The following is a 15,727-nucleotide window of genomic DNA, read 5'->3' on the forward strand; positions in this document are numbered from 1 at the left end:
TCCACCAGTATAGGGTAGCATGCCATTTTGTCCAAAGGGAGAAAATTGTTCCTGGAACTGAAATCTAAAAATAACTAACATGTAATTTGTTCGTCAAGGTTATTTGAACACTGGCTCTGCTGGGAAGCATGACCTGAAATTCTTTCCATTTTCCCCTCCTAGTCTAATTTAGACTCTATTTTTCTTTATGTTCTCAACTACAGAGTTTTAGCATACTGGTATCAAGAGAATTATCCTATTATAATCATTCAGTGGTTTATATCATAAAATGATAATATTTATCATTGTCCTGATGGAGTACCAAGCGCTGTACTAAGTTCTTTAGATGTGTTATTACAGTGGATCCTCACAACACTTCTGTGTGCTACATAGATAAGCTAATTGGGTTTGGAGAGGTTGAAGGCCACAGGATTTGTACAGGGGGAGCTGTGTCCGAGCTGAGGAAGTTTTACTACAGTCCTTTGTAGTCTCCAGAAAGAGACTCGACCTCCTCCTGTTGTCCTGCTAAGAACTCTTTCGGGGCAGGAACTATCTCTGACTCAAGTTGAAGTTCCTGCACTTCACATAGTCCCTGGCTCATGGACGATGCTGAAGAAATGAGTGACAGTTGGTGACAGATGGACACACCACATAGCTTTGCCAAAGATGCAGGAATGCTCCTTGTGAAACCTTTTCCTCCATGAACCCTGAAAAGTGCCGAGGGTATTATACTAAGATGAAAGTCAGTGAAGGCATTTAAGGGGCTTGCAGTATGGCTGACGGAAGCTGGACTTCAGAGAGAACTTCCCGTGTAAGTGGCACTGAGCAAGACACAACCTTTCTATGTCTCAGTTTGTCTCTTAGTTGTATGGAGGTAATACTTTTTTCCTCAAAGGATGTGTGTGAGGTGAAAATAGTGGAGATGGAGAGCTTGGCATCCAGTTCATGCTCTGTGCATGGCGCTTACTTACAGAGAGGTTGTTTGTGAATATTTAAATTTGAGCCTCTGCCATTTTCTCCATTGATACCTGCTCTTGACTATTTTAATTCTCATCGACAACTCTACTACCAGATGGAAAAGCTAAAGGAGGAGGTTAGAACTCAGGAAGTCAATTCGACTTCTTTTAAGAGATCATGAAAAAAGAGCCATCATGGCATAACAGATTTAGAGAGAGTACAACATGAAAAAGGCAAATCTGTAAAGCCAACAGAATACAATATTCAGCGATGTCTTTTGGAACTAAGGGTAGAGGAAGACTTCTTAATGATTACCCCCAAAATAAATAATCATAAGTTGACATTATGATGGATTCGACTATTTCAGCATAAAGAATTATAGTTCAAAACCCATTAAGAGTTTTTTTTTTTTTTAAACTTAAACTATATCAGAGTCAAAATGAAGACGAAATAAACAAGTCCAGTGGAAAACAGAAAAAGTTCAAAAGATGTGAATGGGCAATTGGCAGATGGAAAATCCAAATGGCTAATAAATAGATGAAGAAATGCTTAAAATCACCAGTAACCAGAATAATCCATACCAAAATGTTAATGAGATATTACTTTATAACCATCAAAAAGATGCCACATTTCAGAGAGGTGAGTAACAGCAAGAATTGGTGATGGTGGGCGAAAGAAGAGAGCCCTCGTGCTGGTAGAAGCCCAGGAATACTAAAGAGTAAATGACATTAAATACGTGTGTGCCCTTTGACCGGCAGTCCCACTTCTGGATATATAGTCCAGATAAATGCCTTCCAGAGTTTTCAAGGGTAATACTTCCCAGTTTGATGTGAGACCCTGTTCTTCCTTACTGACACATATATTTTCAGATTTCCTTTAATAATATTATTGTCCATTCACTTTTTCAGATACATCTTGACTTTTTCTAAAAAACTGAATTCTGCAATGTCACAGTGGTATAGCAATTTCAATATATAAATATTGGAAGCATTTAATAAAATCTCTAAAATAACTGTACAGAATGGATTGCTACCTTTAGCTCCTTAGAAGGTAACAAAGCTGCCTAAATCTAAATTGGCTAAAATTTATAAAGAAAAAAAGGCACATGATCAGATTGGAAAGAGGCATAGACTTGCTTTCCCTTCTCGGTGCTGGGTTGGAACCCAGGGCCTTGTGCATGCTGGGCAAGTGCTCTGCCACTGAGCTACATCCCCAGCCCAGGAATTTTGTAAACTAAGAAATTCTCTGGAGAGATTTATTCTAGGAAAAGAATTCCTTCCCCTCTTGTGGCCCTACGGTTCACACCTAGGACAAATAAGACAGGGTGGAGTTTTTTCCTGCAATAATATCAGGATAGGAGGCACTGTCGGTGAAAAGGACACGGTGGCTCTGAGGCTCGATGGCCCTGCCCCAGGCCTCAGATCTCAGAACACACAGCGTCTCCTCCTCCCCTACCCACTCACGATCCCCTGTGGGTCCGTGCCTATATGGCTACCCACACGTAGGGAGGAGTTTCTGTGGATTTCTCTTCTGAAATCATCCTTACTCAGTTTGTGATATCGAGCTGATTTAAAACGTAAAAGTAGTAGCACTTTGCTTTCCCAGAGGAAACAGCACTCTGAGTCTAGTGGTCTTTATTTGTAAGTAAATTTTTTTTCACCCCACTGTTGAATCATGGAAAGAAAACAAGAATGACTGGATATGACAAGAAGGTGAATTGTAACAACTTAATATGAAGACAGCCTGTCTTCCCTTCTTGAAAAGAATTGTTAACAAAGCGCATTCTAAATTTCAGAAATATATATTGTATATTTGTGTTTAGGCCTTGACCTAATACTCAAATATTTGCAAGAGTCTAGCTTTAAGGAGATTCACAGTATCTCAGTTAAGGGAAAAACAGGGAATGAGGAGCAATGAGGAATGAATTTGTTAAGTGATCAATCAACATTACTGTGTTTTCAAATAATGCATGCTAAATAATTATGCAGATGACCTTTTCTTTGGACTTATGGTTCTATAATATAATAGTATAAATTATTATTGTGACGGAATACTGTCAGGATAGGAGGCACTGTTGGTGAAAAAGACACATAACTGATGTAACCGGTGTATGAGGGAATCCACACAATTCTTACTATTTCAGTATTTTGTATTTAAAATGAACAGGATAATCTTTGGTCTCAATCATACAGTTTATACCATGACACATGTTATCAGGAAAGTCAGTGATTTAGGAAGCAGATACTTCCGATTTTACACATTTAACATTTTGAAAAAAGTGTTTTAAGTTACACTTGCATTTCAATTTCTAGAGCAAAAAGACAACATATAAAATACAAAATCATTTTCCTACCATAAATTCCCTGAGGATCCAGAGTAACACCAGCATAACTCTCCCTTCTGACTCCTTCTGGCTAAAGTGAAGGCAGAAAACATGAGCTAAGAACATATACATTTATATGACCTGAATTCCTTGAACCAACTTTTTGGGTCCAGTTTCCCAATTTAAACAATCCTCTTTTCTTGAAAAGGCAAACTATGTATAAATACTTGTATGTAATAATAAGATTTTCTGGCGATTTATATAATGAGCAGAGCAAACCCTTAAATGGAAGTTATGATAGGCTGGGTAATTTGTCTAAATGCATTGTATTTATTAGCTTTTAACCTCTAAAATACTTTATGAGGAAGGTGCTATAATTACTCCCATTTCACAAATGAGAAAATTGACATATGCAGAGATCAAGTAACTCATGCAATGTCACACTGATGGATGTGTGAAGCCAAGCAGCTTGCTCCAGAGTCTGTGCATGAAACCATGAGGTAAGGATGCACAGCAACGTGCCTTGCACAGAAGTGAATTCCATAACTGAAAGCAGAATTCGGAGAACGAAGATTTAGGGAGACCTATCAGTAACTAGTCATGTGACCCTTGCCAAGAATCTGACCTTGGTTTAAATTAGCATTGTTTTAAATTGACAAATCTGAATTGTATGAGAGAGTGTTAATCTTGACATGGAAACACTCAACAGACTATGGGATTAATAGGATTTCATAAATCATTATTTTCTTTCTTTTTTGGCCTGTTCACTCATTTATAAATCAGAAAGTTTTCTAGACTGTGAGTTCTTTAAAGTCAAGGACCATGTGTTATTTTTTACTTTAACTTCAGAACCTAGTATGATGTCTGACATGTGTAATTCAAGATTCACTTTCTGAATTTGTCTGGAGAGAGCCAGGAAGACACGTACCAATTATTAAAATTGGGAATCTCTGGGTGTGGGGATTACTGGTGACTTTTTTTCTTTCTGTGGTTTTGCAGTATTCATATTTTCTACAATAAGTGCTATTGCTTTATTTTAAAAATGTAAGCATAATTTCAAACTCACAGGAAAGTTGGGAAAATAGTACAAAAAAAATCAGGGATGTCCTCCATTCAGATTTCTCGACTATTAATATTTTGTGACATTTACATTATTATTTTTTTCCTCCTCGGCTCACCTGAATCATTTAAGCATAAGTGATTGAGAACATTTTTTTTCCCAGAAAAAGGTAATTTTTAAAAGAACGCATTTCTTACCACCACTCGCAATGTTTTTACTAATATTTCTCTTCCAAATATCGTCTCCAGGGAGAAGTTGATGCGGTGAAGGCCGATTTCCAGGGGGAGCAGGGTGAAGGTCACCAAGTGACTGGAGGAGCCCTCTACTCTCTGGCGCACACATTTGGAGGACCTTGTCCCCTGAGGGTCAATGGTTGAACTTCCCGAGGTACAGATTCCCTCCTCAGTTGACATTTTAACACAGAACTGAAATATCACCAGGCAAGAATCATATCATCAATGTTATCATTTGAGTCATACATTTTATGAGAAACAAAAACAAAAACAAAACACTTTACCTCTGGGAACATTTACCCTGAATTATTAGACACACTCTTCCCTGCGGCTTTAGTGATATTAAGGTGACCCCTGAGGTTCCCAGGCATGGCAGAAAGCTTGCTTCTGATTTTCCTAACATACACACAAGCTGCTGGGGAGTTTAGTGATGGGAAAGGAAGTCCAGAAAACTCAGCACTGGCTTGGAGATACCTGGCCTTTCTTAGGCCATTGCCTCATAAGTGAGGTGCAAAGGCACTGTGGTTCTTCATGCTATTCTGAGAGCACTTACATTGTCTCTCTGTGTGTTTATGTTTGGAACAGTGGGAGCCTCCAGCTCAGGTCCTCCATGTCTTATTCCTCTTTGTATCTTTTGGCTCAGCCTCCAATTTTCACTAAATGATGGTTTGATGAAAGACTGAAAACTACTATTTTGGCCCATGCACAGCCCACTATCTCCCCACCTTCTTTTTCCAATAATATTAACTTCCCATGTGTACCCTGTTTTACAATTAAACTCTAGCTCTAGAAATACCTAGATTCAAACCTTGGCTCTCTTCTTATTAACTGTGACACGGGAACGGATTGCATGACCTCTCTAGTCTTCCATTTCCTCGTCTTTACTATGGGAATAGTAACAGGACTCACTGACTTTTGGCTCAAACATCGAATATGTTTCACCTTCCCTCCAAAACCTGGTGAACTGACAAAAATCAAGAACTATACCTGAAAGATTGAATCCATAAAATCCAGAGTGAATCAAGATAAACAAAAGAAAGCATCAACATTTCATAACGAATTTTGAGGAAGTTTTCAAAAATGTGTCGTTCCTTCTCCCTCTTAACCACCCTCTGACAGTGACAACCCTGGTTTGTTAGGAGCTGAAGAAAACTACAGGGTTACCTGAAGCCGGTGATTCCCCCATCCTAGCCAGAGCAGGATGGGGGAGGATGGAAATGGAAGGGTCATTTGATAAAACTCAACATAATTTCATTATAAACATTTCTAATAAGTTGGAAATAAGAAGGGACTTTTGAAACCGATGGACAATATTGATAAAAACCTACAGCAGCAGTTCTGGCTTCCAGCAATAGCTGAATAGCTCATACTGGGCAGCCCTTCTGTAAAAATAACTATAATCTCTATGCAAGAAAAATACTGAAACAAACAAACTTGCCTGAAGGCCCTACAGAGCGGAAGGGACAGTGACACTTGGAAGAAGGGAATGGCACTGGTTAACTGTCCTGTTCCTTACGACTTTAACTGAGGGCAGCCCCATTGAGCAGTGGCTGAATCCCCAGTAGAAACCCGCCATCTTGCTGGCTTGAGGAACCAGAGGACACAGCCCGAGGCAGCCAGGCAGATGAGCAGGGAAGGAGCTCTGAGCCCTGTGTAGAATCTGCTCAAACCCCGCTGGCCCCTGAACTATATGTAAGATATAAAGCCATCTTTCTCTCCTGTGATAGGAATTTCCTGTCCTCCCCACCACCTGTCAATCTGCGTTAGCCCGCCTCTCACGTTACAGGAATTTCCGGCTTACGGTGCTTCCTGCCTCCTGCATTATGTCCCACTATGTCATTGGCCCATCAGTCAGTCTGTAAGAATTCTCCTCCACGATTGGTTCCTCTCAGCCCGCAAAGTTACTATGTCTGAGACGAACCTTACGCCATTTTCTCTCTTTGCTTTTCCCCCTTCCCCATGCAGACGTGAATTTGTTTGCGCAAATAAATGGTTCCTTGTATGAGACCTGTATCTGTGGAGCATTTCTGGGAGCTAGCGACGAACCATAACTGCACGCCTCTTTTTTCCCAAGCTAACACTATGCACAGCACGGACTCCACGCATGGAAACTAAGCCTATGAGAACTGAAGGGGGATTTCAGAATTTGGGATCAAATTCAGCCATTTGCCTGTTAACATATATGATCCCAAATGAAAGCACGTAGAGGAAAATAACAGAATCCAGAACCTCTATGACATTTCATTAATAAGGTGCAAGGTTCAATCCAAGATATAAGGAAATAGGAAAGCATAACCCATATTCAAGGGGAAGGTAATTATTAAAGACTAACCCTGAGATATCATAGATGAACTTGTTTTGCATCTCAGAAATACACTGAAAACTTTAAGATTAAATAAAATAAGGCAATGCAGTGATATGTGTGACACTTTATAATACTGTAAGTTTTAGTGGAATCATTGCAATTTCTCGGGCACCTTCATCACGTCTACTCAGCTCTGCTATGGACAATGTCTGCAAAAATAACTGTGGCTGTAGAGTTTATTTATGGCCATTGAAATTTGAATTTCATATAATTTTCATGTGTCATGAAATCTCTTCCCCCAGAACCATTTAAAAATTCAAACACCATTCTTAGCTTCTGGGTCACAAAAAAGAGGTAGCAAGCCCAGTTTGGCCTGTGGGCATAGATTGCTGACCACTGATCTAGTACATAAAGCAAAAGAACAAAGAGATGAGAAGGTTCAACTTTGTAGGCAGATCAGTTTCTCTTACCTTAATTTACAAATTCAAGATAATATCTATAAAAAAAATTCTAACTCAATTTTAAAAGTAGAATTTGACAAAAAAATGTATTTGGCAAAGTACATGTACAAAAATAACAACATAAAAACAGTTGAAAACTAAGAATACCAGAGAGTACTTGGCTAAAAGATACATGATTTAACCATAAAGCTATGGTACTTTAACACAGTGTGATATTGGTACAAACAAAAACCGACAGCTCAATGGAGCAGAGCAGAGACTCAAGAGAGACCCACATATATGATCGAGATGACCTGTGGGAAAGAATGAGGTCCTTAACAAATACTTCTGGGTCAACTGGAATTTTGAGCTTTGATCTTTATTTCAGATTAAGAAAAACAACAAAAACCTAATCCTCGTGAAAGTCATCAAATTACTAGAAGAAAATAAAAACATTTAAACAACTTATTGTGAGGAAAGATTTTCAAAACCAAGAAGACATGAAGGAAAAGACTTATAACTCTCATGACATACAAATTAAAAGCACTATTAACAAAGATAAAGACAAGTAGCAGATTGGAGAAAACACCGGCAACATATATAGCCCCAAAGGATTAAAAGCTGTCACATACAAAGAGCTCCTGTAAACAGTAACTGTCAATACTTATTGAGAACCTATTATAGGCCAGGTACTATATTTACCATGTTTGGCTGATTGAACCTTCAACCACGAGGCACAGACTTTTATTGTCTCAATTTTCAGGAGGCTGACACATCTATAGTCCCAGGTACTTGGAAGGCTGAGGCAAGAGGATGACTTGAGCCCAGGAGTTAGAGGCCAGCCTGGGCTACAGAATGATGTTACCTCCAGTACTACTTCTGCTACCACTAATGCAAACATAGTTACTCTTCCATGTTTCAGATGAGGAAACTAGGCGAGGAGGGGCTAGGTAGCGTACCCTCAGGAAAAAACTCAACGGAATCGAGGGAAGAATATGAAGGAAGCAAGACAATGGATAACAGACAAAGGAAAAGAGGCTCAGCATTGCTTGTAGTGGGGTGACAAAAATAAAGCACCGGTGACATAGCTTTTCTCTCCATCAGACTGGTAAAATTTTATGTTTATGTAAATATTTTTGTTGTGGTAATGAACTGATTTTTCTAACTAGGTCATATGGCAAATGTATTACATAAATTGGATAAGCTGAATGTGATGCTCCACAGCTTAAAATTTATTTTAGCAAAAAATTGTTTAAAAACATGTTAATAAGAAAATAAAATTGACAATGTTTTAAAATTCCCAACCTTCCTGATTATATGGGGCTAAGCAAGGAATATCTACTATTAAAATGGTGAAATATGAATAGGTTTAATGTTGAGATTACTTTCATTTTTAGCAATAAATACTATTTATCCATAGTAATTGGACCAATTGTTTAATGACTTTAGAAATATATGTCATGTTTTCTTATCAGTTATGTACTAATGATATTTAAAATGATAACTAAATCCACAATTCTTTGCCACCTAGTGTTATAAACATGGAATTTAAAAAGACTTTATTTTTTATGTGTCATATTTTTACTGCATCATACTATGATAGGATGATCAATAAAAGGGAAAAATTCATCCTACCATAGTTTGATAGGATAATCAATAGAACAGAAAAATTCAAGCATAAAATATTGGGCAGTGGAATAAAAATGATTTCATAAAGAAAAAGGAATAATATACAATTGGTTGTTAAGAGCTTATTCGGTTTTTAAAAAATGGATTACTGGCCCCTCCCCCCGCTGGAGCAGTGAACGCGGACAGCTGGGAGCGCCGTAAAGGAGGCCGCTCGGCACAGCGCTGGGACTCGGAGCAACCACTGGGGCTCCGGCGGCTGCCCAGGGGAAGAGTGGCGAGGAGAGCTGTGTGGACTCAGGACACCGGGGCCTGCCCTGAGGAGGAGGAGGAGGAGCGTGGCCACTTTGATTCGGAGTGACTGCACCAGAGCTACAGGCGGTTGCCAGAGGAGAAGCTGCGTGGCGAGCTGTTTGGACTCTAAGCTACCGCTTCTGAACACCGGGGCCTGCCCTGAGGACGAGGAGGAGGAAGAGGAGCGCAGCCGCTTGGATTCGGGGTGACTACACCAGAGCTACAGGCGGTTGCCAGAGAAGGGGCTGCGTGGTGAGCTCTTTGGACTCAGACCACTTCTGAACCCCGGGGCCTGCCCTGAGGACGAGGAGGAGGAAGAGGAGCGCAGCCGCTTGGATTCGGGGTGACTACACCAGAGCTACAGGCGGTTGCCAGAGAAGGGGCTGCGTGGTGAGCTCTTTGGACTCAGACCACTTCTGAACACCGGGACCTGCCCGGAGGAGTAGGAGGAGGAGGAGGAGGAGCGCGGCGAGTCGTTTGGACTTGCAGTGACTGCATTAGCGCTCCAGGCGGCTGCTCAGAGGAGAAGGCGAGTGGTGAGTTGTTTGGACTTAAAGTGACAGCGCCTGAACACAGGGGGGCTGCCTGGAGGATAAGCGTGGTGGGTCGCTTGGTCTTGAGTGGCCGCACCAGAGCTCCGGGCGGTGGCCCAGAGGACCCGTGCAGCGGGTCACGTGGATTCAGAGCCACTCAGAGCGACCGCTCCTGAACACCCGGGGGGTTATCTGGAGAAGGAGGAGGAACGGGGAGGGTCACGTCGTCTCGGAGTGATTGATTGCCCTGGGCTACGGGTGGTTGGTGGGAGGAGGAGGCACGAAGTGAGTTTCTTGGACTCCTAGTGACCACACCAGAATACTGGGCGGCTGTCTGGAGGAAGAGGCCTGTGGCGGGTCTCTGGGACTCAGAGCGATTGTTTGGCCCCAGGTGGCTACTCAGAGGAGGGGCCGCATAGCCAGGCGATTAGGTGCAGAGCAGGGTCCCAGGATCTAGGAGGCTTCTGGGTGGAAGAGCCGCACAGAGACAGGCTTAGGGCGGAGCGAAGGTTCCAGGCCTGCGGGCAGATTCTCTGAGGAGGGGCAGCCTAAGGAGATTCATCTGCGAAGGGTGAGGCTCCCAGGCCCAGGAGGCAGGGCCGGGCCCCTGGGAACTTTGCAGAGGAAGGCAGCCCAGCCCAGGCGGTAGCTGTAAATTGAGGGAAACCTCTAGGAGGGAACTGACCAGCGAGACCTCCCCACCGGGTGAGTCTTCCCTGCTGGGTGAGGTTTCCCCACAAGGACAGTAAAACCAGAGACTCAGGCCCAAACAGGCCTTGCCTCAGCCCGCAGACTAGGTCCCCTTTGGATGACCATTGGTCAACAAGTGGAGGCACCTCTGCCCACTAGCAGGGATTATACCCCACCTGAAGGACACCACTCCTAGAGAGGCAGCTTCCTTGTGGAGCACTGCATTATCAACTTCCTCCAAGACTTCAGCCTACTGAAGGCTAAGGGGGGATATATATAGAAATCTTCAGGGACATTGTAAGTCAATAGAGGAAATCTGCAATATCTCAGCGGTCCACTGATACATGAACAATATGAGAAAACAAGGAAAGAAAATGCTGCAAACAAATCTAGATGTTACATCAATAAAACCCAATGACAGCATGGCAGAAGAAATGACAGAAAAGGAGTTCAGAATGTACATAATTAAAATGATCAGAGAAGCAAACGAGGAGATGAAAGAGCAAATGCAAGCATTGAATGATTGCACCAATCGACAGTTAAAAGAGCAAATACAGGAAGCAAAAGATCATTTCAATAAAGAGTTAGAGATATTGAAAAAAAACCAAACAGAAATCCTTGACATGAAGGAAACAATAAACCAAATTAAGAACTCCATAGAAAGCATATCCAATAGGATAGAACACCTGGAAGACAGAACCTCAGACATTGAAGACAAAATATTTAACCTTGAAAACAAAGTTGAACAAACAGAAAAGATGGTAAGAAATCATGAACAGAATCTACAAGAACTATGGGATATCATGAAAAGGCCAAATTTAAGAATTATCGGGATTGAGGAAGGTCTAGAGAAACAAGCCAAAGGAATGAACAATTTATTTAATGAAATAATATCAGAAAATTTCCCAAATCTGAAGAACGAAATGGAAAATCAAGTTCAAGAGGCTTATAGGACTCCAAATACACAAAATTACAACAGACCCACACCAAGGCACATTATAATGAAAATACCTAACATACAAAATAAAGACAGAATTTTAAAGGCTGTGAGAGAAAAGAACCAAATTACATTCAGGGGGAAACCAATACGGATATCAGCAGATTTTTCAATCCAGACCCTAAAAGCTAGAAGGGCCTGGAACAACATTTTTCAAGCCCTGAAAGAAAATGGACAGGCATCTTATACCCAGCAAAACTTACCTTCAAATTTGACGATGAAATAAAATCCTTCCATGATAAACAAAAGCTAAAAGAATTTACAAAAAGAAAGCCAGCATTACAGAACATTCTCAGCAAAATATTCCATGAAGAAGAGATGAAAAACAAAGAAGCAAATCATCAAAGGGAGGAATTATCCTAAAGGAATTGTCAAATAAAGGAGGAAACAAGTTGTGTCAAACAAATAAATAAACAAAATTTTAAAAATGAACCAAATGACCGGGAAACCAAATCATTTCTCTATAATAACCCTGAATGTTAATGGACTGAATTCATCAATCAAAAGACATAGACTGGCAGACTGGATTAAAAAGAAAGATCCAACAATATGTTGCCTGCAAGAGACTCACCTCATAGAAAAAGATATCCATAGACTAAAGGTGAAAGGATGGGGAAAAACATACCATGCACATGGAATCAGCAAAAAAGCTGGAGTATCCATTCTCATTTCCGATAATGTGGACTTCAAGCCAAAGTTAGTCAGAAGGGATAAAGAAGGACATTTCATACTTCTTATGGGAAGCATAAATCAGCAAGATATAACAATCATAAACATCTATGCCCCAAACAGTGGCTCATCCATGTATGTCAAACAAATCCTTCTCAATTTCAGAAACCAAATAGACCATAACACAATAATACTAGGTGATTTTAACACACCTCTCTCACCACTGGACAGATCTTCCAGACAAAAATTGAACAAAGAAACCATGGATCTCAATAACACAATCAATAATTTAGACTTAACGGACATTTATAGAATATACCATCCAACCAAGAGTGAATACACTTTCTTCTCAGCAGCACATGGATCCTTCTCTAAAATAGACCATATATTATGCCACAAAGCTAATGTTAGCAAATACAAGAACATAGAGACACTACCATGTATTCTATCAGATCATAATGGATTGAAGTTAGAAATAAATGAAAGAGTAAAACACAGAAACTATTCCAACACCTGGAGATTAAACAATATGCTATTATATGATGAATGGATAACAGAAGATATTAGGAAGGAAATTAAAAAATTCTTAGAGGTAAATGAGAACAAAGAAACATCATATCAAAATCTCTGGGACACTATGAAAGCAGTACTTAGAGGGAAATTTATTTCATGGAGCGCATTTAATAAAAGAAGAAAAACTCAACAAATAAACGACCTAACACTACAGCTCAAAGCCCTAGAAAAAGAAGAACAGAACAGCACCAAAAGTAGTAGAAGACAGGAAATAGTTAAACTCAGAGCTGAAATCAATGAAATTGAAACAAAAGAAACAATACAAAAAATTGACAAAATAAATAGTTGGTTCTTCGAAAAAATAAACAAAATTGATAAACCTTTAGCCACACTAACAAAGAGAAGACGAGAGAAAACCCAAATCACTAAAATTTGGAATGAACAAGGAAATATCACAACAGACAGGATTGAAATACAAAACATAATTAGAAGCTATTTTGAAAATCTATACTCCAACAAAATAGAAAATTTCGAAGACATCAACAGGTTTCTAGAGACATATGAATTGCCTAAACTGAACGAGGAGGACATAAACAATTTAAATAGACCAATTTCAAGTACTGAAATAGAAGAAGTCATCAAAAGCCTACCAACAAAGAAAAGTCCGGGACCAGATGGGTTCTCAGCCGAGTTTTACAAAACCTTTAAAGAAGAGCTCATTCCAATACTTCTCAAAGTATTCCATAAAATAGAAGAGGAGGGAACCCTCCCAAACTCATTCTATGAAGCCAATATCACATTGATACCTAAACCAGACAGAGACTCATCAAGGAAAGAAAATTTCAGACCAATATCCTTAATGAACATCGACGCAAAAATTCTCAACAAAATTTTAGCAAATCGCATACAAAAACATATTAAAAAGATAGTGCACCATGATCAAGTGGGTTTCATCCCAGAAATGCAAGGTTGGTTCAACATCAGGAAATCAATAAACGTAATTCACCATATTAATAGACTTAAAGTCAAGAATCACATGGTCGGTTTTCAAGATGGCGGCCTAGAGGGTGGCTGCATTACGTGTTGCTCCAGAACTCAGGATTCAAGAGAGGAGATATTGAGACGCTTGGGACCAACTCAAAGTAGCCGGGTGACTCTCACCCCCTGGGGGGGCATCCCGGATGGGACGGGGGTCCCGGAACGCAGGAAACTTTGTGAAGTAGAACTGCCGGCGAGACGCCCCTCCCCCCGCTGGAGCGCCATAGAGGAGGCCGGTCGGCACAGCGCTGGGACTCGGAGCAGCCACTGGGGCTCCGGCAGCTGCCCGGGGGAGGAGTGGCGGGGAGAACTGTGTGGACTCAGGACACCGGGGCCTGCCCTGAGGAGGAGGAGAGGAGCGTGGCCACTTGGATTCGGAGAGACTGCGCCAGAGCTGCAGGCGGTTGCCAGAGGAGAAGCCGCGCGGCGAGCTGTTTGGAATCAGAACGACGCTTCTGAACCCCGGGGCCTGCCCTGAGGACGAGGAGGAAGAGGAGCAGCCGCTTGGATTCGGGCGACTATACGGGAACTACAGGCGGTTGCCAGAGAAGGGGCTGCGTGGCAAGCTGTTTGGACCCTGACCACTTCTGAACCCCGGGGCCTGCCCGGAGGAGTAGGAGAAGGAGGAGAAGGAGCGCGGCGGGTCCTTTGGACTCGCAGTGACTGCATTAGCGCTCCAGGCGGCTGCTCAGAGGAGAAGGCGAGTGGTGAGTTGTTTGGTCTTAAAGTGACAGCTCCTGAACACAGGGGGGCTGCCTGGAGGAGAAGCGTGGTGGGACGCTTGGTCTTGAGGGACCACACCAGAGCTCCGGGCGGTGGCCCAGAGGACCCGTGCAGCGGGTCACGTGGATTCAGAGCCACTCAGAGGGACTGCTCCTGAACACCCGGGGGGTTATCTGGAGAAGGAGGAGGAACGGGCAGGGTCACTTCGACTCGGAGTGATTGATTGCCCCGGGCTACGGGTGGTTGGTGGGAGGAGGAGGCACGAAGTGAGTTTCTTGGACTCCTAGTGACCGCACCGGCATACTGGGCAGCTGTCTGGAGGAAGAGGCCTGTGGCGGGTCTCTGGGACTCAGAGCGATTGTTCGGGGCCACAGGTGGCTGCTCAGAGGAGGGGCCACGCAGCCAGGCGATTAGGTGCAGAACAGGGTCCCAGGATCTAGGAGGCTTCTGGGTGGAAGAGCCGCACAGAGACAGGCTTAGGGCGGAGCGAAGGTTCCAGGCCTATGGGCAAATTCTCTGAGGAGGGGCAGCCTAAGGAGATTCATCTGCGAAGGGTGAGGCTCCCAGGCCCAGGAGGTAGGGCCGGGCCCCTGGAAACTTTGCAGAGGAAGGCAGCCCAGCCCAGGCAGTAGATGTAAATTGAGGGGAACCTCTAGGAGGAAACTGACCAGCGAGACCTCCCCACCGGGTGAGTCTTCCCTGCTGGGTGAGGTTTCCCACAAGGACGGTAAAACCAGAGGCTCAGGCCCAAACAGGCCTTGCCTCAGCCCACAGCCTAGGTCCCCTTTGGATGACCATTGGTCAACAAGTGGAGGCACCTCTGCCCACTAGCAGGGAATATACCCCACCTGAAGGCCACCACTCCTAGAGAGGCAGCTTCCTTGTGGAGCACCGCATTATCAACCTCCTCCAAGACTTCAGCCTACTGAAGGCTAAGAGGGGATATATATAGAAATCTTCAGGGTCATTGTAAATCAACAGAGGAAATCTGCAATATCTCAGCGGTCCACTGATATCTGAACAACATGAGAAAACAAGGAAAGAAAATGCTGCAAACAAATCTAGATGTTACATCAATAAAACCCAATGACAGCATGGCAGAAGAAATGACAGAAAAGGAGTTCAGAATGTACATAATTAAAATGATCAGAGAAGCAAACGAGGAGATGAAAGAGCAAATGCAAGCATTGAATGATGAGATGAAAGAGCAAATGCAAGCATTGATTGATCGCACCAATCGACAGTTAAAAGAGCAAATACAGGAAGCAAAAGATCATTTCAATAAAGAGTTAGAGATATTGAAAAAAAACCAAACAGAAATCCTTGACATGAAGGAAACAATAAACC

At 42.2% G+C, this 15,727-nt stretch overlaps 1 protein-coding gene across 2 annotated transcripts in view; it reads right to left on the reverse strand.

Annotated features, from left to right (window-relative positions):
- The window catches only part of C5 (complement C5), a 100,602-nt gene that overhangs the window by 38,574 nt on the left and 46,301 nt on the right, over window positions 1-15,727 (reverse strand). For both annotated transcript variants that reach the window (XM_079112704.1, XM_079112705.1), the window contains 2 exons: window positions 4,517-4,744; window positions 3,290-3,350 (listed from right to left, as the gene is read on the reverse strand). In XM_079112704.1, coding sequence (XP_078968830.1) covers window positions 3,290-3,350; window positions 4,517-4,744 — 289 coding nt within the window. The remainder of the gene's footprint in view (window positions 1-3,289; window positions 3,351-4,516; window positions 4,745-15,727) is intronic.

This window comes from Sciurus vulgaris, assembly GCF_902686455.1.
Source record: "Sciurus vulgaris genome assembly, chromosome: 15".
NCBI lineage: Eukaryota > Metazoa > Chordata > Mammalia > Rodentia > Sciuridae > Sciurus > Sciurus vulgaris.